This window comes from Mastacembelus armatus, chromosome 8, assembly GCF_900324485.2.
Source record: "Mastacembelus armatus chromosome 8, fMasArm1.2, whole genome shotgun sequence".
NCBI lineage: Eukaryota > Metazoa > Chordata > Actinopteri > Synbranchiformes > Mastacembelidae > Mastacembelus > Mastacembelus armatus.
In genome coordinates, this window is record NC_046640.1 from 7370967 (window position 1) to 7395350 (window position 24384).

A 24384-nucleotide genomic window follows, 5' to 3' on the forward strand; every position below is an offset into this window, starting at 1 on the left:
TGTCCCTTTATAACATACCCCAGGAACAAAGAGAAGCTTTTTTTTCAGTTTGACAGTGCAATTAATTAAATCTATTGATTGCTCCTCCCCTCGTTTTACTCTTTATAGGTTTTCTCTGATTGAGTCAAAGGCAGACAGTCATGTCAGCTCGAAGGGTTCTAGTTTTTCTCGCTTTAATTGGTGAGTCATTAAACTTAAAATGCTGGTTGTGATCATAACATAGAAAACACTTGCACTGCTATTTAGAAATGACAAGATGATGTTTCTTCTCCTTCTCAACAGGTTTTTCCAGCAGTCAGACTTCAGACTGCTCATACTTTGGTCTCCTGAGTTATTTAAATCTAACATCTACAAAGGATCTCCTGTCATTTACAAGACCTGTGAAAAACTGGACTCGATCCACCCTCGTCCAATTGGACATGTTGTTGTATGGCATTTTGGATGTGGTAAGTCTCTCTTCTGGCTGAATGCTGAATTGACATTTATAAAATACGTGTTTCAGATTCAACCAGTGTTCCCCAAACTCTTTTGATTCTTTAAAAGATAAAAAAGGGTCTATTTGTGTCACCTTGGAAAGTTTCAGATGTCTGTGCTGCTGTCAGCTTCACTAAGCAGAGCTACTGAGGTTTCATAACTTTATTGACAGTCAAATTAGAAAACAAATTAAAGATTGCAAAAAAAAGTCCAAAAACTCAAAATAGATGTGCATAAATTTTAGTTTCATGTACGTTAGAGTTTTACAGATGATTGACAACAGAATTAATGAATGAACAGTGACAACGAGACACATGACATTTTTAAAAGATGAAATAGAGAATAATGTATATATGATGTGTTAAATACAGGATTTTTGCTTTAATTGAGTATGTTACAATGTGTATTTTACAATGTGCTTTTATCACTCGTCCAATGAAAACTGTTCAAATCTGGCTCTTTTTTATCCAATGTCCAGTAAGGACAATGTTTCTTAAGTTTATTGATCCCTGTGGAGAAATTCAGGTGTTGCAACAGCTGAACAAAATGGATTCCTGTTTATCTCCATTGTATTAGAGTGGAACAATCCTAGAGAAATATATTTCAAAATCCGGGAAATTAACAACCTGTCCAGACAGCACTAGATTTACAGTGAGAATTGTAGTGACAATATGTGATTTTGTTATTTGGTGGAATTAGTGTTTTGAAGTGAAAATGGCAATTTTTCTAATTGTCTGCAGCAGGAGAAGTCTCAGACTGTCACAAGTCACATCTGGATCCAAATGGTAAGATCTCTGGACTGACATAAAACAATATTGAATGCTGAGGTCAGGTACCAAATAATCTAAGTGCATTTTCAGACATCAGGGGTCTGTTATCACCAGATATCCTAACTTAAGCAAGTGTGTATTTGCCTTTAAGTTTACCGTCATGGGTCTTGAATTGCACACACTCACCAGTCTGTGAAAACTGACTTTTTTTCTTTCCCCAGCATTGGAAAAATGAATATCTAACTTGGAATTCATCAGACTTTTGTGGAATAAACACACTGACTGTTCTGAGATCATTGCTGTGGATCCCAGATGTAACCATCCAAGAGGAGTATGTGCTAGTTATTATTTCACAGGGGGATTTCAAAAAGGAGACACAGGGAACAGGGTTGCTGGTGCACATAGAAATCTTGCAGCCCCTCGTGTGCTGCTGTGTCTTGTCCCAGTGGAGCTTTCTGGTCCCTCTGGAAATTATACATTGAGCGCTGAGCGTTTTCCCTTGAGGCAAACAATCCCACTGTGTAGTAGAGTAGGCTGTTAGCCAACCATGGTAGTCCATTCAGTAATCTGTTAAGCAAAGCACTTGTTTTGATACCAAAGCACATGATCAGGGTTTAGTGGTGAGAATTTTCGCTCTGCTCTGCTCATTCTTGCTCAGTTTCACTCAAACCACACACACACTCCAAAAAAGTGGGAAAAATCTGCATGTATTTCAGTTTTACCTTAAACCACAGCTTTATGTCAAAAATGACTACATTTTTCCAGACAGTAATTTGAAATCATAAATTACCCTTAGGCGTATGAATGTTAGGCGACTGTAACACCAAAAGTCATTTAAGATTCATCGACTCAACCATCGTGAGACACATTAATATATGTGTTAAACAGCTCACCTCCACTTCGTGCAGCATTGTTAGAGTCAAACTAGAAGAAAATGAATAATACAATCACAATCCCACTTCAAATAGCTTAACTTTAACATTCACAGTAGCAACAGATACATATTAAATTCTGCTTAGTGTCTCACTATAGGAAAATATAATGAGTGAACTCACTATAGAGCCTTTTTTTAGGAGTCATATTAAATTGGTGGGATTGAGTGTAGCTTGTGAAATGTTTGCATTGCAGACATAGCAACAGTTTTAATCTTCTAATTTAAAATATTTCCACATTGCAGACATCTTTGCAAATTATATTCTCTGTTTATGAAAAATGTGTGACAGCTGTCAAAAAACAAATGATTGTGCTTAGCTTTGTGCTCAATAAAGCTTCTATCAAACAGTTAAGGTTAAAAAAAAGAAAGAAAGAGAGCCTGGACTGGCCCCAATACTGATAGGGACATCCCCAATGTTTTATCACATCTTATTTTTTTTAAAAAACATCTTTAGAAAATAAATCTATCTTATAATTATACCAGTAAAGTCAATCTGTTTTCATTGTACATGGGAGAAACAATGTGCAATACATTTATCCTTTTACTGAAAAAATCCATAGGAAGTTGCTTTTTTACTGTTTATTTCCTCTTGTCTCTTCAGGGTCTCTGATACTCAGAGTGTTAAAGACAATCCATATGTGATTATTTACCCTAATGGTTTAGTGTTGGCAAACGGACATCAGCTGCTGACCTCCACCTGTCAGCTGGATCTCTTCCTGTTCCCTTTTGATACACAGCATTGTAACATCACATTTTTATCTTTGAATTATAAAGGTAAATTATACCAGATGCACTTCATGCTCACCTGTGTCTTTTTTATAATGAATTGCCTTGGAATATATTTGATGTAATTATTTAATCCTTATCTACACAGCGGAAGCTGTTAAACTAGGAGCATTCAACAGTGACACAACCCTTACTTCAATCTCAGAGCGGATCATGATTACACAGGGAGAATGGCAACTCAGAAAAATGGAAATCATTGATTCTTCTCTTTTCAGAGATAATGTATCTCGCAGCAAGCTTACATACAGGGTAAGAACATATTTGTTCCGTTTGTTCCTCTCTTTCCAAATATGTTTGTCTCTAAGTAATTTGAATGTTTGTTCATTTTTTTAGGTCATAATCTCAAGGAAGCCGATGCTTTACGTGATAAATTTAATTGTGCCCCTGTTTTATTTGCTGGTCCTGGATTTGGCCTCCTTCTTCATCGGTGAGACTCAGGGTGAAAAGCTCAGCTTCAAAGTGACTTTGCTCCTGTCCATCTCTGTCTTACTGCTGATCCTTCAGGACATGTTGCCCTCCACTGAAGACCATTTGCCAGTGATCGGTGAGCAGCCACACAGGCCTTGTGCCAGAGTATTCAGCAACTTCTTTATTGGTCTCAAAAGCATCACACTGACCATGTCTCTGCCTGCTGTCCTAGCCAGCTATTGTGTTGCGATCTTTGCCATGGTATGGTTAAGTGTCCTGGAGGTCATGCTGGTGAGCTTCTTAATGAACCTTGATGGGTTTGGCTGTAAGGAAGCTCAGAGCTCTGTTAATGATCAAATGGATATTCAGCTGGAAGCCAACCGCAACAAAGGTACATTTTCTTTTTTCTTCTTTCTTTTCCTTTACTTTTTCCACATAAGTGATTATACTTTGTATGCACCAAGAGGAGAGATGTCATTGATCCATGTTTTTTTTTTTACATCTAAAACCATAAAATGATCATAATAAATTAATAAATAACAAATCAAAAACATATAATTGTTAGATTGAAAGTAATAGGTTCAAAGGTTCCTATAACAAAAATGCAATTTGTGTTGACAAATTTTAAAATCACATTTTCACCATTTGTTTTGTAAAGAAACAAAAATAGAAACAGAACTATGTGACTTTATGAGTTTAAAGACTCATCACAATAAGGTTATTTGTTTACTTTTGTTTGAGTGGTTGAATAATGCCTCTGGTGGGCTGTTGTTCCTCTGAGCATTCAGCCCCAAAACTGGGACATAGTTAAGAAATCATAACACAAGGATACTACCAGTATCCACAGTTTAAGGTTCCTTTTGATTATTATTGTTTTATACCTAAGGCGAAGACCAAAACCAGGTGAAACCAGACAAGAGACCTTTTCCTCTGACTTGCCCTAATGACCACAACCTGCTGAAACAAATCCTGCAGGAAGTGAAGGCAACTCGACAAGAAGTTGGAAATCAAGACCATGACAAGAGAAAGCCAGGACGCTACAGAAGACTGGTTAAAATCATAGACTCTGTGTTCTTTGTGCTCTATTTTTTAACTGTGCTCATTTTTCTGTTGTCCATGTATACAGTGTGGCTTCAAGACTATGTTACATATAGTAACTAGATGAATGGGTAATTTACCAGTGCATGCTCATCATTCAACCATGATGGGTTTTAAATAAGCAAATATTGTCTGAATGACCACTGCTAAACACATGCAGTAAAGGCTGAACCATCCAAATTTATTCTCTTGCACTGATACCAATGTACCAATACCCTACAGTACATGCAAAGTAGCATGTACAGCAAGTTATACATACTACACATTATTACAAAACTGGCTAATATATACAGTACGTTCAAGTTCATTGTTGTTTAAAAGATATTTACAGTAAATCATCTTTCATGATGTTTTTGATGTTCAGTCTTTGTTCAAACTAGAGGTGGTCCCCACCATGTAAATCCCTCTCAGGGATAGTTGGAAAACTGCAAGGGAAGAGTTATTCTCGGTTACTAATATCTCCTGATGTAAATCATTGAATAGGGTGATGACTACAATTATTCCACTTATCTGTACATGATTAGATGCCATCTCAACATCTTAACTTATAATAATATATTTAATTTTGTAATCTAAAATATTATGGCCTATTAACCTGTGTTAGGTAAATTCTTTTAACAAATAGACTCAGAGGACGACCTTCGGTAAAATTATATAGAGGTTTTACTTGCAAGGAGTAACAGTCACACAGCACCTTGGTACAGCATGAGGATCACTGGCTGCTTGCAGCCTAACACATCAGTTTTCATGGAAATACAAAAGGGAGGGGATTTCTCACAGAAAGACATCTGGGCCCTTATCAAATAGTGAAGGTTAGAGCAAACTGTGCTCACTGAGCGCAACAATTATATTTCTACAATGCACTATAGGCCCCATTCAGAAGTGTCTCAGTTATACTAAAGTAAGGTGGATCAGGTCACTTGAAGGTAAACATCTTAATTTCTCTAACAACCTGAATCAGTGAAGTAATTACGAACTAAAGTTGTCAAATACGCCGAATGTAGTAAAAAGTACAATATTTGCCTGAACTGTAAAAAAAAACAATAGCGCTGACAAGTGTCACCTGTCACATGACAGGTGTGCATGAAAAATTACTACCCCAGACGTCCTTTATGATGAAGCTTTATTACAGGATGAGTTCCTGTTGGCTGGAAAACAAACAGGTTTGCTGTGTGAGTGTGTTGAGCCACTCTCAGCAACTGTTCTTGTGTTACTGCTGAATATTCACTGGACAATAAACTAAAATAAATAAATTAAAAATCTAGGCTACTTTTAAACAACACTTTTACTTAGAGTGTTAAAATATTCCAACACACTACACAACAGCCTCGTCTGAAGAGAAAATTAGATTTAAAGCACCAGTCAAACTAAAAGTTAAGAGGATGACAAATGGAGTTTATGTTGATATGTTGGACCTATTAACTGAACAAGACACTGAGGAACAAGAGCTGTTGTTTACAAGTTGTTGAGCTCATGACAATAAATTAGTTGAAATGAAATAAAAGTAAACATTGCAGTAATAATAATATATAAAACCAGAGATTAAAGAAAACATAAAGCATGACTTGTGCCCTGGTCAAAATCTAATTATGAGACCCTCTTTGTTTGAGTTTATATTGAGCTGTGTTGAATTTTGCCTGTTGCTGCAATTGCAGAGTATTTACATAGTAATCAAAATGTCTTTCTTATTTAATTAGTTGTTTTAAGTTGTCTGACGCTCCCTTTCCCAGGCTTTATTTCATCACTGAATGGATGAAACACTGGTTAAAGCTGGCCTAAAAACAGACAGAGGAAGTTTTACTTTGAAAGTACCCACCGGAAGTTTGGGATTATGTTTTAGCGCTAACTTGACGTTTGGTCACGTGGGAGCAGGTCAGCTGGTCGGTTAGTTTATTGCTTCAGTTAGCTAAATGTTTGAGGTTTGGGCCTTTCCGGTGTTTTCTCCTCAGTTTTCGGTTTATACGGACTTTCGCCCCCTTCGTCCAAAAAACGTCAAAGCTCATGTTAGCGCGGCGGCGAGGTTCACGTTTATTCAGCCAGCTGGGTGGGATTTGATTCAGCTGGCAGCTTGGGGCACCCTGCTAGCGTTAGCAGCTAATTTAGCTAAACACCCTGGGAAGAAGTAAGGTGGGCAGAGTTTACTTTTTGTTTTCATCAATGACACCTGTGTAGCTAGCTTCACACTTTTATCAGCACTTCATATAAAACGCAGCAGCAGCAGGAGCAGGTCATCCGTATGTGATATATCCTCCTAAACTACGCTGCCAGGTAAGTTGCTAGCAAGGACACTTCAGCTCAGTGCAATTTATAAACAATTAAATACAACCAAGCTAGAAATTAGCACCAGACTGAAACACCGTCATTAATAAATGATGAGTCAACTTTAGGTAAAAGTCTCGTTTTGTATTGAACCATGTGCTGCTTTATAGATTATGTTAACATGTCATAAACGTCTTTACTCAAATATTTAAGATGTGTGTGAATGTTTTTTGCCTAAATCAGAAGGTACAGTGTGAGCCCAGAGCTTCTTCCCCATTGAACGACAGGAGTGAGGAGCCACTTGTTGCTTTTTATCTTTCTGAATTCATGTTCTTTTAAAACCTGTTTTGACAGTACTGTGTTTATTATACCGTTAGAGGAAAGTCTAGATGACAGTAAGAAAACAGCTGGGTTCAGTTACTGGCTGTTTTTCTTTTAGGTGAGGACCAGGGCCATCAACCATGGCAGGTGGAATTACAGAGACCGGGGAGCCCTACTCTCCATTTGTGAGTATGATGCACAGCATCTTCTTCCTGTGTTTGGGCGGTTGGTTGTCCATTAATAGTGAACTGAACTGGATTGTGGACCTGGACACTCCCTAGTTCCAATTAAATCTTCTTCTCCAACCCTCCGCCTTTAATTGCAATGCTTCTTTTGAACCCCTTGTCCCCTCCTCGTCCAGCTCTTATCCAATTTATCTTCTCTCCTGCTCATATTCCAACAGTTCATGCTCCATCGACCCCTAAACCCCACATCCCCTGCGTTTTCCACTCAAACAGCTTAAACAACAGGCTCTTTAACCCTGTATGTCTAAACCTCAGTCTTGATGGAATTTCTCCTTTTCATCTATTTCTGCTACTAACTCTCATGGTCCCCACCTTCTTTTGGTTTTTATAATATCACCTCTACATCCTCTATTCCTCTATTCTTCCTGCCACCTCCTCCTCTTTTCTTTCTTAATCATAATTTTAATTTGTGTCTCTCAATAGTTCACTTCCAGGTTGCTGTGGTTATTTCCTGATCTCTATTTAATTGTTCGAGGTCAGATGCATGTTTAGCCACCTTGAGGTCTTAGAGGGAGAGGTCTGTAAAAATGTGGGTTATCAGTAATGTTGTTAGGAGCTTGAAGCTACAGTGCAAACTGATCTGAAAGTGACTGAAACTGACTCAAAGTCATTTATAAACACGGCAGAAAATTAAGATCTGAGATTACGAGTGTGAAAAGTATTCTCTTCTATTGATTTGCAGATGCCTTAGCTTTTACTTTGTGTTTTGTACAGCGTGCCTATCTCAAGTCCGTTAACTGATGATTTTGTAACACTGTGAACTCAGCAAAGAAAAACACATCTTGAGTGAAGCTTTCTTTAGGTTATCAAATGACTAAGGCCTATGTTAGTGATGAAGCTTATGAAAGTGCAGTAAAAAGAAGAAGCTTAAAAACTTACACATCCTCTTTTTTCTTTTTTTTTTTTTATATCCACACCAACCTGCTTTATGGTCTGCACTAGATTTTGACTACTTGTTTAAGATCCTGGGTTTTCTTACATCAGCATGACTTTGCCACAGAGATTAGATTCTGCTGGTCAAATGTGTTTTTTCCAGGAAACTGAAGTTTTGAATCATTAAAGCACTCCGCTACCAGATAGGGGTAAGTGCTGCCCAATTAGCCCAGTTGTCTCCCTTGACAGTTTTTGATTCATCCATGTAGTAGCCTGATCTTTATCAGTCAGAGTACTGAGGAGTAACTGATACTGTAGTGTCTGAGACTTTTCACTCCAATCCACATCAAGTAAATCATTAATTTTAGATGAGAGGTGATCTCTCCTCATCGGAAAATTAGGTCAGCACTACCGAAACACTAAAGGGTTGTGGAAGTGAAGGGTAACTGGTGTATAAGGATGTAACTTGCAGAACAACATTAAATGAAGTTATATTAAAATGTCATCTTTGGCCGTCTTAAACTTACAGATATTTATCTTCCATCCTGCTCATGTCTCCTTCAGGTGGGGCTGGTGTATATGTTCAATCTGATCGTGGGAACGGGAGCTCTGACGATGCCCAAAGCCTTCGCCACAGCTGGTTGGGTGGTCAGCTTAGCGCTTATCTCCTTTTTAGGATTTATGAGGTAAGGATTGTTTTGCCCTAGCCCAAATATGTGAGTGACACAGACAGCACCTTAACTCAGCTTCACCTCTTTCCCAATTGCAGCATGTTTCACTTCTCCTACTGTGCAGCACACAGCAACAGTAGCAACATAAATATCTGCATTTTTCTAAAAAATGCTTGGACAAACCAACTCTAGTTATTATTCATGGATGCAACTTGTCCCTGTCTGAATGTTAGAAATTCTAGCAAAAATAATTAATATGAAAACAAATTCAAATATAACACAATTTTGCACAGAGCTGTCCACTTTCCAGTGTGAGTCTCAAGCTTGGTCAGTTGGATGGGGACCGTCGGTGGACAATCATTTTCACGTCTCTCCAGAGATGTTTGGCAGGGTTCAAGTCAGGGCTCTGATTGGGCCACTCTAGGACATTCAGAGTTGTTCCTAAACTACTCTGGTGTTGTTTTGGCTGTGGCTTGTGTTGGCTGTGTTGACATATGATCCTGGGAACCTTCGGTGCAGCAGAAAGTTTTTGTAACCTTCCCCAGCTCTGTGCCTGTCAACAATCCTGTCTCTGAGCTCTGCAGGCAGTTCCTTTGACCTCATGGCTTGGTTTTTGCTCTGATATGCATTGCCAGCTGTGAGCTCCAATCAAGGTGTAGAAATGTCTCAGCAACAATCAAGACTAATGGGAGGTGTCTGGTATTTACCAAAAGTAAATTTTCATTAGCTATGGATCTGACACATTTAAAAAACCACTGTGTCCTAATTATGAGACAGTCTGACCCATCTTATTTTTGAGGAACTAAATACTGTAGCTTCTGGTTCAAAAATTTGAAGTATAAAAGTTTAAAATATTGATATGTGAATGAAAGAATAGTTGGGAGAATGCATCTCCTGAAATTAACGTAAGACCCACTATTGGAGATGTACCTCTGACAGGTTTTCTTCATCTACAGTAACACTCAGTCTACTTATACGGAGTGGCTGGCCCCAAAAACAAACTTTGACTACAGACAACACTTTACCCAAATTCATACCAACAAATTAATATTCATTAGTGACAGCTGAAATGACCTGCTGCTGGCAGTGTTTGTCAAGCACTGGCTAAAAATGAGAAGGTCTTAATTCACTGGATGGCAGGTAATTTCCTCAGTGATTAATAGTGTGGAAAAACATGGAGCAGGTGAAGATTAACTGCATAACTTTATTTACTCCAACCTAGAAAGGTATTTTCCTTAAACTCAAAACAAACCATCTAAAAGTGCTGACATGATGACATGTTGGAGCTTATCTAAATAAAGCAGTGTGCTTTATTATATATTTGAAGAATCCAAAAAGACCGTACTAAACCAGTGAGTTCACATTTTTTTTGTTTGTACCTGCTGGGCTACAGAGACAGCATATAGGCCTATGCATGAGTGATACATTTTATGTTATAGTTTTTAGATTTATTTACTGACCCTGTTTACAAAATGTTTTAACACAGAAGTAGAATTTAAAACATGCATGTCAGTCATTAGCTCTATGTTTATATCGTCCCTGTTGTTTCGGACGAGATTCCCAGAGAAGTTCTGGACATCCTTCATTTGAATGTCACAGTCATCAATAGCAGCTTTTTTGTTAACCTTCTGGTCTTTTTATCCTTTAATCCCTCACCAGTTATATGACCACCACCTTTGTGATTGAGGCGATGGCTGCGGCCAATGCTCAGCTGCGCTGGAAGAGGAGAGAGCAGGAGGAGGTAAGATAATAAACTGAGAAGGAGCAGTCTAACTCTGCATGGAAATATCCTTAATAGGAACAGTTCTCTGTAAGGATGTGTCTAACAAACCAAATATTAAATAAGTGAATATTTCTCCCTTTCTGGTGGGGTTTGTCCAATAAGACTTTAGGCCAAACAGTATTTGAACCCTGCTGGTTTAACTAATGTTTGTATAAATGTAGTGCAGGAATATTACCAGTCCTTAGCTCTGGTTAATGTGCTTACAGGTCTTGTTGTAATGTGTTAAAGCACATTTAGGCAGCTAATAACAGAATGAGCTTAATCTTTTTTCGTACCTTAAATAATCTCAAAATAAACAGAAATCCAGAGTGGTCTCTCAGGTAATCTGTTTGCTTATGTAGAAACACATTGTAAGACAGATCAATAGTAAATATTGATTTGTGTGGAGTATGCCAGTTATAGCTTGTCCCATTGATTCTCAAAATAGACTTGTGCAAGTCTTGCTGTGATAGAGTCCAACCTGACCAATCACAGGTCTTACCATCTCCATCTTCTGTCTCTGTCGCTGCTGTAGCTCAATAGATACATTTGTTTGTATGTATGTTGTTTGTTTGCTTTTTTTAGTACAAACACATGTACCGACTACTGTGTAAGACTTGTTCATATTTTCAACATTTTTTTTGAGCATTGCAAAAAACCCAAAAACTACTTCGTGGCTTTAATTTGTCTGATGATGGTGCCAAGACACATTATCAGCTAGGTTCCCTGTACTTTCCTGAATTCTGTGATAATTTCTTTAGTTATTCCAATGTTAAGATGAACCAGCTCACTTTATCAGACACCTTTTTCATGTCTGCTGATTTGTCAATTCTTGTTAGTGAGCCTGGGCCATCATCACCAAATATAATAATATAAATGAGCCATTGTATGTAGTACAACTACTTGTATGAAATGAATAAAGCTGTGGAGAATGGCTGCAACCTGAGAGCTCTCCATTATAAGAAATCACAAAAGACTGTTATTAATTTTAGCAATTTCAAGCTAATGCAAAACATTTTTTCTTTGGGTTTTGGGCCTTTGGTGGGACAAAGAGTTTGCCTTTGACTCTGGAAAATCTTTACTTTCTGATATTTTTCATATGGAGCAAATTGAGAAAATAATCAGAATATATATATTTTTTTCCCCTTCTTTTGAGTGCTCCTGTTATGGGTCGCCACAGCAATTGATCCGCATGACTCTTGGAATTGACACTAAAACCCCTTTGGATTGTGCAACCTCAGTGGCTGAGTCTAAGGGACCCTGGATCTAGGTACTAACCAGGCCCAGCCCTGCTTAGCTTCCAAGATCGAACAGGATCGGGCACTGGCAGGACAATATAGTTGTCAGAAAATGATCAGAAGATTAAATCAAGTAAAATAATTGCTACTCAGCGCACTAACCCATTGAACCCGGTGGCTGAATGAGTTGAACGTGTAACATAATAGAGAGTAACAAAATCTTGCAGTTTAAACATCTTAAACATTGTAAAGCTCGCCATGTATTTCCGCAGCCCCGAAGCCCAGTGATCTTAATTCAAAAAGGTTTTTTTTTTTTTTTTTTTCAACTTATGTTTATCACCACATCTTTTTTTGACATTTGAACCTCTGTTGACTGCTTTCATTTTTTTTACCCAAGTAAGAATGACTAAACTATAGAATATTTCATTTTAAAGCCTCAAAAGAAATCCCCCTTTTAATGGAAAGCTGTTTTTTTTGTTTAGAATGCTGTTGTTGTTTTATTGCTCAATCCAAGCGCAAATGAAATGTGCCTCTTGCCACTCGTCTATAAGAAACTCCATTTGGATGAGGCCGTCAGTTTAGGACTGTACTCAATTACCAAGGGAAACAACCCAGTCTTCCATCACTTTTACTTTGACTAAGAAAAAAAGCTTTGTGCTCACTAAATGGCTTGGCCTTTGCTTTTTGTTTCTCCCCTGGTATAGAAGTCAGCTTGCTTAATGCCTGTTGGTTTCCAGTTGAGGAGTTATGAGCCTGAGGACAATAGCCTGACTCTAGCTAAGCCCCAAACCCTCCACCTTGATTCATGGCTCCTGTGCTTCTTTCAGCCTTTTCCTCCCTCATAATTGAAAATAGGAGAGGTGTAAAACTGAAAATGTTATAGCTCTGAATGCTTTTTATTTCTTGTTGCTTTGGTAAAACCTATTAACCAAAATAAAAGCCTTTTTCCAGCGATGAGTCAATATAGGTTTTCAGAGAAAGACCCACATAGGTTTATTAGATCAAAACAAGAGACAATGAGGCTATGAGCTGTCTTTCTGTCATTATCTGGTAAAGCAATTATGTTAAGCATGTTTATATAGAATCTGATGAATGTGAATCTGGTTATTTGATGCTCATTATTAAGTTCTGGTCATGTGATATGAACAGCTGTTGTGCCTAAAAGAGACGCACTATAATAGCTAGGCCTTAAATGTCACATAATTGGCTGTGTAAAAAATGAAATTGAATTTATTGGCCAAATACTGTCTCCAAATGTTTAAAAGCCATACAAATAGTATTTTACAGGTGTGTAAATTCCTGATAATGTTCTGTGAAGTTTCCTGGAAAGAATTGTTTGGTACTAATTATTGGGAATTACATAAACCTCCGATATTATTAAGAGATGAATTCCAGAGTAATGTGCTGAAAAGAAACGCAAACTGGCTGCAGCTAATAGCTATTACATTTAATCTATTGGTTCCTCAGTTTATAAAATGTCTGGAACTTTGGGGAAAAAAATGAGCATCACTATTTTGCACAGCCCAAGGTGATATCTTCTGATATTAACTCACATTTTAGGTAGCAAAACCTGATTGTCTTGTTTTTTTTTCTTTTACTTTTTTATACTTTTAGACCTTTTATTCCTCATAAAATAAAGTAGTTTTATGTCTTCAGCCTTAAGTACACTGTTCAAATGAAATTGGTAAGGACAAATGGCTGTAACTGAATTACTTGCAGACAAAGACATGCAGCCTGTACAGTGATTCACAAGCAGATGTTATTTTTATTTTGAGGCAGTAGTTTGTCTTAATTTGTGCCATACAACAGTTCTACATTAACAGTCATCTGACTCTTTCCCATAGCTGCACATGTTAATATGTCGTTTTGTCAGGTTGCTGTTGCTGAGCTATCGGTGCAGATCATTCCTTCCTTTGTCTTTGTCACTTATCAATTTATCTGATTGCACCCACAAAGTTGAACAGTATAGACAGCCACTTGGGATTAATCTGCAGAGAATTGTGAAACTATTAAACAGTCATGTGTGGGCATGTGATTGGTGTGAATTGTGAGGTACTTCATTCTCCAAAGTGTTTCCCAGCTGTTGCTAGTAATTTCCAGATGTTACCTTCCCCTGCATCACATACAAAGCAAGTAAACACTGTGTTAATAGTTTGTAATTTCACTGTTATGTTAAGAAATTAGCAAAACATGCAACCGTAATAGAGCTTCACACACTCATATCATCTCCATAGATAAATGATAGCGACTCCACTTCTGAGTATTCGGTTGATGATGATGATGTCATGGGCCGTGGCCGATCAGAACCAGAGACAAAACCCATCTTGTCTGTTCGTGAGTATCGTTAGTCTGACATATTGTTCTAATTTCTTTACCTTAGTTTGCTCAAACAGACACAATATTGAGTGCTTTAAATATTGAACAAACAGCACAAATTAAATAAATTTTGAAAAATGTTTTGCATTGTATTTCAAAGTATATATTTTTTAATTGTTTTAATATGGAAAAAACATTGTATACTAAATGAAATAACTTTGGTCAAGATAGTAGTATATTTTTATTTTCTGCACAGTGTGAATGTGAACACTGCTTTCATGCAAATTCAGTTTAACCACAGAAGCTCAATAGGAAACTTCTCCTTGCTCTATTGTGAATAGTTTTTACTGTAGGTGACGTCTTTATTTTTTTTTCACAGAGAGATCAGGAGGCCCCGTTGATCATTTCGACATTGCGGAGCGGGTTGAAATGGGTCAAATGGCCTCCATGTTCTTCAACAAAGGTAATATTCTGACCTCACGCTTCTCCTCTCACTGCACATTAGTCAGTTAACTGCTGACACCACCATCATTAGTGTGTAACATTTATGGATGAGCGGTGAAAGTTGTGTGGGATAATAATTTAGAAAAGTTTTTTTTTTTTTTTTTTATTACACGTTGCATGTTCATTCCTCACATTCACAAAGGAAGGCTGCTGGCTCTCTAATTGGATGTAATCACCTATGGATAAATTGCCTTTGGTTGTAATTACCTGTTTGAAACCCCATCAAGGTTGTTAATCTTCCTACTGTTCATGTGTGCGGGGAGGAGGGTAGCAAAGGTAGCAAGGCTTCTACCTGAGTGATTTTGGAGCTAATGAACCATTCACTAACTTTGGATGGCAAATTGAATACGGACTCACCTTGAACCACAGACAGAGGAAACCTTGTGGCTTTACATTCCTTGTTTGTATCAGTAAATTGTCCTGGATATATGTCTGCATGCAGCACCCCCTTTTTCTTTATCTCCTCTCTCCCCTTGTCTATTTGCATTACGTTGACCGACTTCTCAACCAGATGTGACTGCCTCAGTCTGCAGCATCCCTGTTGTCGCAGGAATAAAAGAACAACAAAAGGTCAAAGCTTTGACAACATCATCTTAGCTGACGTGTTCTGTCCTTCAGCATTTCTGCACTAGGTGGAGCAGTCGGCACACACACTAAAATACGCATCCTCTCAGCTCATGTTCACCCCCACACATGTAAGTGCTCTCATGCATGGCGTCATGCAGCTCATGCTGTTAAAGCTGCAGTGTGCTTCCATCCATTCAGCCTTTTGTGACTCACTTGGCTGTTATGTTTTGTAAAAGTGAGGTGCTAGAAAAATCCTTTTTGCTGACGACCTTTCCCACCATGAAACAGACTGTGTACAAGTGAGGCACGTGGAGGTATCGATTGTTAACAAGGAAATGAGTTTTCTCTCCTCTGCTCTCTCACCCACACTGTGGGACAGCTGCCCGGTGACACTAATCAGAAATGAATTAGATAGGCACGAGTCCCAGCACATGCTGAACGTAAAAGTGAAATGCAGCTCTTTTGTCTTTTCTGACAGTACTGACCTGCTCAGTTTTTACCTCATTTCAAAATTTTTGTGGTACTTACTATGTGTAGATAATAAATTGTTACACGTCAGGCTTGGTGTAATCTTTTCGATAACTGTATTAATATGATACCCAGGTTTCATCCCAATACCAAAAGGATAATTTTGGCATATTAGTTCTGTTGACTTCTAGAAAATGCATGAAAATGTGAATCTCTGTCCTTTTCCAAGGGAATTGTTGTGCAGTTTGTTAGTGGAAACTAATCCAAACCAATTCTAGGAAACAACCCTAAACTGCAAAGGATTATGGGTGTGAGGACACAGATGTTGATAGCTAGTAGTTCCTCATTGTTGGACCAAAACACAATCAGCTGAAAGTAACCTGCAGCCTGGACTGGCCAGCATATTCAGCTTTTTCTTCATGTGTTCAAGGAGCTAAATAACACGACAGTGAGCAAACAAGTCCATTATGCTCTGCTATAAGGTACAGGGCATTAAAAAATGTTTTAACACTACCTCCCTTCTCGTCACAGATAATAAACTGTAGACATGGTTTCAAACTGTCTCTCTGTCCTGCACCATTGCAGGCAATTAAAAGGCATCTCTCTTCTGTTGAGGAGGCACTCATAGAGGGCATTTCACTTCCTCCTGGGCTGAAATTGACATAGCAGCAGCAGCGGTGTTAAGGCAGGCTTGGAATATGGCCATGAGTATCACATCAGCCTGACCTGCCACTGCTGACAGGAATGTTGATGGGGGCTGGTTTATCTGCACCGCTCTAGAAAGGTGTTTCTATAACCTTCACACTGATGATTTGAAAGTTGATTATAAAACGACTTTGGCTAAAGTCACATAGAAAGACTTAACAACGCACTATCCTCGCATCACCATCATCACCCAGCTTTCTTACCTCTGTGATGTGATGTTGTTAACATGGAGCTGTGCAAACAGCTGGATTATTTCTTCTGCATGAGCTGTACTTTCCTTGGCATACAGAGGACCATGGTGGGGAATAATAATTTACTGTACTGTAACCTCAGTTTCTGTCTTTAATGAGAGCCAAACACAGACACATACATTCTTAATACTTGGCTGACTTTTACTAAAATGTCATACAGTACCTCTGCATTGAGAGCAGTGGCAAAATAAAAATCTGGAGTGCCTGAGCCACTACAAAGATGAATGAATGAGTTTGGCCCCGGACACCTGCATTTGTTTCTCAAATAAAATCAAGCACTAAGAAGCTACTAAGTAATTTTAAAACACAAGAAAACTAGGTTGGAAGACAAGACACACCTAGGCATTCTTAGGTTTACCCCTCTGCATCTAGTTTCTAGTGATTTCAGTAGCAGTGATGGAAACCTTTGATTTATGTACTAATATCAAATTTCAGTCTAATGTTGCCTGCATTACACAGAGCTTGTTTGTTGACAAGGTATACCTAAATTAGCCATTTGTAATTGTGTGCTGTCCTAGTTGCTTATTTTAGAGACATACTGTTAATGATGATGCTGCCTTAGTGGCTGGCTTAATTTAGATCTGATCCATGAATGTCTTTTATCCCACCTCATCAAATTTTTACTCTGATATTCCAAAAAGAAGCAGAATTTGAATCTAATGAGGAAAAGGTCAATGAGGGAAATTAAAACTTAATTAAAAGTTCTGACTAGCTGACATTCTGATTAGCTATTTATGATTGAACTGTCAAATACATATAAAAATAACAAATTGCACTATTCCTTATAAGTAATGCGTAGAGTTAAATCTCTGACTGCACCAGAATGGCAGTACTGTTAAGTTTTTTACAAGATAATAAAGCAGCCTTCCTGTTTTGTACCCTTAGTGTTATTTTTTTCTGGAGCTGCTCACAGAGAGGTTGTCAGGCCTTCTGTCAGTCAGAAGCACAGTGGAGATGGATAAGGAAGCTTTTCACAGCTACATGAAGGGCCAGGCTCCTACGTGAAGACCCATTTTGCAGTGTTTTTGCCTGTGGCTTGGGATAATTGGGAAACATTAGTTACAGTACCGTGAAGGCCTGCATCCCTGTGTTCATGCAGAGCTCTCGCCTCGCTATCAATTACTGACAGCAGCAGAGTACAGTATGTCCTGTTTCTGCTGTCTTCCAGTGAGACACTAATAAACCTTGTGCTTGTTGTGCCATGGGAGATATTGTCCAGCGAACAGCAATGTGACTGAGGAAGATTTAGCTCTCCTCTCAATCTTAAAGCATGCCTATGTGTTTTGAACCCAGGCTGTATTTTAACGTCATAACGACGTGTCATACCGCTAGGGTCTGGTCATCAGTCTCTTCACTTCAGAAGTACTTAAAATCAATAAACCTATATAGTGCTGATATATACAGTACACCAAGCTAATGCAGACTAATGCAACAGCCCATCAAATAATCATACCTTTAGGATGTTTGTGTTCAGTTTTTGTTGAAACTGATTTAGAAGGCTGTTCATTCAACTTTGTGATCATTTTGATGGCTGTAGCTTGTGCTGCAGTTCTTATTTTTCATCATACTAAGAGCTGCTGTTTGTCCAGCCTTATTGATATACAACATGGGGTGGACAAAATCTGATTATGGTTAAAATTGAAATAAAGTAGTTAAGGCAGAAATAGTGACTGACAGAATTTTATGTTTATAGCCAAACAGTGGTCTGTGTGTAAAATTGGCCATCTTATATGTGTCATACTGCTTGCATCTGAATGTTTCAGAATATTGATTATAATCAAATGGACCAAGCCTCAAGTATAACATCACAGTTCTTAAATCAGTACAATCATCTCTATTGATTATCCTCTTCAGTGTTGGTTAATGCCTTTTATTGATTTGTTTGAAGTACGTCAAAATGAAATAAAATTCATGTTCTCGATTTTAGGTAAAACGAAATCTATTTTTTAACTTTTGCTTTTGAGGAGTTCGACAGCTGTTTTTGTAGCTTCTCACTAAAGAGGTTTCAACTTCTGAATTGATTCACACAAACAGCCCCAGATGTAATAAGATGATGGAGAAGAACTCACTTATACAGGCCATATACATCAGTACAGTTTGGTCTATAAATGACAGAACTCAGCCTTTAAATCCAATCAGCAAATACAAAACCTGACAAGTGGCTACATATATGCCAAACATGTACTATCCCAGTTCAGCCCACATCATTTAGATGTGTGTAGTTCATAATGTGAAAAATATAACAAGAGGAGCTGGCATAAAGTTAATAGACACAAATATAATGTTTTACAGTTGTATTACATTTGCACATTTACATGCTCTAAATGCTAAAACATATATATATTTTTTTAGCATCAACAGTGCCAAACATTTTCTGGGTCCAGGTCCTCAGATGTGAGGATTTGCTTCGTGCGTTTTTATTTTGTACTACAAGTTGGACAAACAAAGGCATTTTAAAGCTCAAATAATTAATTGACGAAATAATCTCTAGACTTAATGAAAATAAGACGCTGTAATAAAGTACCATTTGATTAGACCTTCAGTCTTTAATGTTGGTTTTGACTGTTGTGAATCTAGTAATAGCTTTTCTAAAACTACATGAGTGTTTATTAGGCTGCATTTCCTTATGTTATGTAAATAATTGATAGGCACCCTAGTGCTTTAATTCATAAAGCAAGTGGTGTAACCTGTAAAGCAGTAAATCTTTCATTTCTTATTTTCTTTTAATGGACTCTGTTCTGATTTCCTTGGCACTAATGGATTAGCTCAGGGGTCCAGTTGGACAGTTGAACCCCCTTCTGAGGTTTGAAGAGTATGATGGATGTGTGTTACACTGCGGCGATCTGTCTGCTCGTGAAAACTCTAAATCTTGGCTTGGCAAAGGCAGCTCAGCCGGACGTGTAGATGTGAGGAGGAGGGCACATGGTCGCTCACGAGGAAATTTTCCTTCGTGAAGTGATTTGTTTTCAAATTAATGTTATTTAGATTTTTTTTATTGGACCAAGATGTGACCCTACTGTAGGAGCTGCTATCCAGAACAATGATAGACGAACATGAGGATTAGAGGTGTGGATGAGAGTGCATTTTAATTGAGTTGAACACATGGTGGTACAGTTTGATACACATGGTTAATCAACTGTATTTCATGATGAAGTGTTCACAAGATGAAAAATGTATTTGCTTTTCACCTCTTCACTATATGTCACTTTAAGAATCTGTTGATTTTATTCACATGGACAAACTTGGCAGCATTCCTGAGTCTTTTATAAGTTGTTTTTTTTTTTTTTGTCTTTCAGTTGGTGTCAATATGTTCTACATCTGCATTATAGTCTACCTGTATGGAGATTTGGCCATCTACGCAGCAGCTGTGCCTATATCTCTAATGGAAGTTGCCTGGTAAGACCAATATAATTGCTTTATTACATTCAATTTCGGTCATATTGTGAAATAAAACTTGTATATAGATGGGCTTTATAGATGCCCTCCTTGAAGAACATTTGGAACATTTGCTACTTTCCGTTTTGGCAACACAAAGCACATCTGTCTTCATCTCATTGGCTTCTCTGTCTCCACACTTTGGTCCTGTTGTCACCTTCTGAACTCAAGAAAATAAAACTTTGCTGACAGAGGCCTTTAGGCTCGTGACCTCTTACTGGTGCTCCGGCCACCTGAGTCACGTTGACTTGCTTCCAGACAGATTTTTATTGGAAGTCTTTTGGCCAGACTGGGTGAGAATAGGTTATTTGATATGGTTAGAAACTCTGCCTGGACCACAGAAATAGCCATTCCCCCTTAAGTGCTTTTTTTTTTTTTTTTTTTTTGATGAATTCAAGGTGCTGACAATTATCTTTTTATTAGTTTCAGACAGTTTGAAAGTTCAAAAAGTTCTAAAAGAATTACAATGGATTACCTTTTATAAATTGTTACAATTCTACCTTTTTAACTTCTTCTGGCTTCAGTATTTAGCATCATTAAGAATAAACTGACACTATCCCATGTGCAGCCAGGTAAATTGGAAAACATTGTCCCATAGCAAAACTATTTATCAGAGCCAACAGAGTGGCCAGTGGCTCAGACAATCTGGTAGCTTCTCTGGTAATTAATGTAATGTAATCATTCATAAATCATTTATCACATTTTGAGTTTCTATACTCCTTTTTCACTTTTTGAGAATTAATTCATAAGAATACAGTCATAGTGGTAGTAGTTAGTTAAAGTCTCAGTGTAAACTCTGCCTTCTTCTAATTGTTGTTGTCACTAAGCCATCCTGTCTCATCCTGTCCTGAGGCCCGGCACACTGATGCTGTCTTATCATATTACATTGTCCTCCACTGTGGTCCAAATCTTGCAAACCTTCCAGGAAGAATAAATGTGAGCTGTGAATTCAACTTCCACGCTAGTGCTTTGTCTGAAAGCACAAACTGCAGACTTCCTAGTAGCATCGGCAGAACCTGGTGATTTCACTAAAGCTTCCTCTGTCATGCAGCAATTATAGGGCAATGATAGGGGGTCTGATTGCTTTAACTCTAACTCTTCATAGCCTCTATGTGTAGCCTTAGCATTTCCTTCAGCTGAGTTAAACTCAGACATTTGACATTACAAGTTGTAATGAGTTGCCAAGAATACACACATTAATTTGGAAGTAACTGATGTTGATCTTTAGTGTGCACCAGTTTCTTACAAAGAAAATTGTCACAATTTCTGACAAAGGTAGGGTTAAATGTTAAGCTCTGTTTGTGTGTGTGTTTGTGTCCAGTGGAAACCACTCCTGCAGCGCTGGAAGTGTGAAGTACAATGATACAGATCCATGTTGGGGTCCTGTCACAAGGAAAGATGCATACCGGGTGTTTTTGGTAAGTGTTTTTTTCCTTATCCCAACACTAAACTGTGCCTTTATTTACTTCCCATTACTTTGGCCCATTACATTTCATATGCCTTCACCTGTAATGTTCTAACCCCAGCAACTATTTAAGGTGAGTTCAGTTTTCAAGGCAAGATATAAATGTCATAACTGAGGCTTTAAATTTTATCGACTGTGGTTTATTAACGTTAATTTTATTAGTTGGTTAAATGACAAAATTCTTGCTCATGCTCTCTGCAAAGCAGTGTCTGAGCCATTTAGATTCCCCAAAAATATTAGAAAAGAAAGTGGCACCTCCCTCTATCAATCTGTCTGACACTTTAAAGGAAAACCAGCAGATTGCGTGTGTTTTGTAGTTTAAAAGAATCAACTAGGGGGCTAGTCATGATCTCGGTGATCAAGAGTTGTTATTTTCTAATGGAGACTTAACCATCAGTGGCTATTTCTAAAGACAAAAATATTGTGTAGCTGATTTCAGCGCTAGAGGCCCCTTGAGCTGCTTACTGCAATTTCAAGTCAACAGTCCCCCCCTCCCATTATTTGTGAAACAATGCTTGACTTCAAAATGGACGCCTCCTCTTTGAAAGGCATTTTATGTTTATACCGCTGACAGTTTGTTCCTAAACAGCCCAGCTGCACGTTTTCATCTTCTGTGGGAACCCAGTATAATGTACAAAGCCCTGTTTGTATTTCTGACCTTTTAAGACATTTTCTGTCCTCTCTTAACTCAAACTTCCCCTGGCTGGCCACAGAAGTCATTGTGCACGTGTGCGCATGTGCGTGTGTGTCTGTGTCCGTCCTTGAAATCTTAAGCGAGCCAAAGTCTGTGATTTTCATTTGAGCTTTAACTTTGTACAGCGACAGTGACAGATGTGCTGATCTTTCCTGTATAATTTCTCAGCTTCCCTGCTCTCTGCGCTCCATCCTCCCTATCCTTTGTTGCATTGTAGTAGAATGAGCCGACCCCAAATAATTTGCCAATAAATGAACGTTTCCCTCTTTTATCTGCTATGGGAGAAGCCTCTTACTGTATGTAGGCAGATTCAAATAATGCTGATTTATAATGTCTAAGAGTGTAACTACACATTCATTCTGAAATACATAGAGATGTTTAAACATGAACATGCTTTTAAATTCAGTGCAAATCAGACTTGTGTTTTGTTAGCATCAGGTGATATGACAGTGTTAACAGGTGTTGTGAACAGATATAGATATAAACCTCTTCTCCCAGTGTATTTACATGCTTCCTCTTCTCCTCACTAAATCATTTCATATGTCTGTGACTCGGTTTTTCTTTTTCACTCACAAGCTAAGATTGGCATGCCGTGCAATATGGCTCAGCTGCAGTGTGTTTAACTCCAGTGTTTGAAAGTACGTCGTTATTAAGACTTAACACCACTCTGCATTTTTTTTGAGCTGGTCTGCTTTAATTTGCTTAGTTAAATGTGCAATGAAATAATTAAATTCATGCAATGTTTCTAAAGCACCACCAAAATGAAAAAATGTAGAAGTAGTATTTGTCTTATAATCTCTATAGAATTTATAAAACTAGTACACCAAAGTAAATTGACTTGTCTTCAATATAAACAATCACTTCCTAGTCTTTCTCACCAAATCAGATGCCAACCACATTAATTTTATATAGTTACACTGTTAATCTGAACTGGTTTTGGGCTTGTGTGAGCTCCTAGTAATGTTTTATAACTCGTATCTTTGGTTTGCTTAGACTTGCTGTGAAATGGAGTCGCACTGTTTTGCCTTCCATTGGTCTGTACAGTGATGATGTGCTGTAACCGAAGCATTATGTGCATTGTGCCATGATTGAAATGCTTGGCTGCAGCTCATAAATACTTTTTTGATTTTAGTGGTTACACCATCTGTTGTTTTTGGGGGTTTTTACCATATGATTTTTTTGTCTTTGCTTTTTCTGAAATAGATCTAAAATGAGCTATGATGGTACTGCCAACTTACTATACAGTTCCATTCTCTTTACTCTGCTGTGCATGTGCGTTCACTGGGTGAGAGGCTCTGTCCTAAAGACACTGCCCAGACTGAAAAATGAGTCTTAAATAATTGAATATTTCTCATCCACTGCCCTCTCCCCTGTTGAAATTGCTATCAAAACCTGCCACACCCAGGATCTACCTGCCTCCTTTCTGAGTGTTGTGTTGTGAGCTGAGTTGCAAGGTGCCCTTCTTCAACTGTGTTCTCTATTTCTGTAGTAAACCATTATGATGCCGGTCTTCCAGAGGTACAGAGTTTCAGAGGCCATTCAGGGAAACCGTGTTCTGAATTTCTACTTGAAAACAGACTTTTGATATATAATTCTGATCTTTATTGTTTTTGTGGGAATGTGAATTTATTTTTTTTATGTATTACAAGAATAATCTGTAAAGTGATATTTGTCTTGCTTAGTCAGAATAATTATATAACTACTCTAATTCATCCCTATCCTTGCATCCTCAATGAGTCTTAGAGTCATTCCATCCATCCATCCATCTTCTTCTGCTTATCTGGGGCCGGGTCGTGGGGGCAGTAGCCGAATCAGGGATACCCAGACTTCCTTCTCCCTGGACACTTCCTCCAGCTCTTCCGGGGGGACACTGAGGCGTTCCCAGGCCAGCCGGGAGACATAGTCCCTCCAGCGTGTCCTGGGTCTTCCCCGGGGCCTCCTCCCGGTGGGACATGCCCGGAACACCTCCCCAGGAAGGCACCCAGGAGGCATCCGAAACAGATGCCCGAGCCACCTCAACTGACTCCTCTCGATGTTGAGGAGCAGCGGCTCTACTCCGAGCTCCTCCCGGGTGACCGAGCTCCTCACCCTATCTCTAAGGGAGCGCCCGGCCACCCTGCGGAGGAAGCTCATTTCAGCC

The 24384-nt window shown here is 38.4% G+C and overlaps 2 protein-coding genes across 3 annotated transcripts in view; both read left to right on the plus strand.

The window, feature by feature from the left end:
• The first annotated feature begins 140 nt into the window (after positions 1 to 140).
• LOC113141371 (5-hydroxytryptamine receptor 3A) lies at positions 141 to 4745 on the plus strand. Its single transcript, XM_026325750.1, has 9 exons — positions 141 to 180; positions 283 to 446; positions 1215 to 1259; positions 1466 to 1575; positions 2780 to 2952; positions 3053 to 3213; positions 3298 to 3508; positions 3605 to 3763; positions 4259 to 4745. The coding sequence occupies exons 1-9, from the start codon at positions 141 to 143 to the stop codon at positions 4531 to 4533; spliced, it is 1338 nt and encodes a 445-aa protein (XP_026181535.1). The 3' UTR covers positions 4534 to 4745.
• A 1590-nt stretch (positions 4746 to 6335) lies between these two features.
• Positions 6336 to 24384, plus strand: part of tmem104 (transmembrane protein 104) — a 49537-nt gene continuing 31488 nt past the window's right edge. Inside the window, exons 1-8 of one of the 2 annotated variants that reach the window (XM_026324769.1) lie at positions 6336 to 6738; positions 7169 to 7235; positions 8733 to 8854; positions 10499 to 10580; positions 14074 to 14173; positions 14535 to 14618; positions 19947 to 20046; positions 21407 to 21503. In XM_026324769.1, coding sequence (XP_026180554.1) covers positions 7191 to 7235; positions 8733 to 8854; positions 10499 to 10580; positions 14074 to 14173; positions 14535 to 14618; positions 19947 to 20046; positions 21407 to 21503 — 630 coding nt within the window. In that variant the 5' untranslated portion in view covers positions 6336 to 6738; positions 7169 to 7190. The remainder of the gene's footprint in view (positions 6739 to 7168; positions 7236 to 8732; positions 8855 to 10498; positions 10581 to 14073; positions 14174 to 14534; positions 14619 to 19946; positions 20047 to 21406; positions 21504 to 24384) is intronic. The other variant, XM_026324770.1, reaches the window with a different exon arrangement.

Excerpts from the sequence above, each read along its gene's own strand:
- LOC113141371 (XM_026325750.1), top strand. The coding sequence starts at position 141 with ATGTCAGCTCGAAGGGTTCTAGTTTTTCTCGCTTTAATTG. Across the intron at positions 181-282 it reads AGTTTTTCTCGCTTTAATTG|GTTTTTCCAGCAGTCAGACT; the intron begins GTGAGTCATTAA and ends CCTTCTCAACAG. Across the intron at positions 1,576-2,779 it reads GATGTAACCATCCAAGAGGA|GGTCTCTGATACTCAGAGTG; the intron begins GTATGTGCTAGT and ends TTGTCTCTTCAG.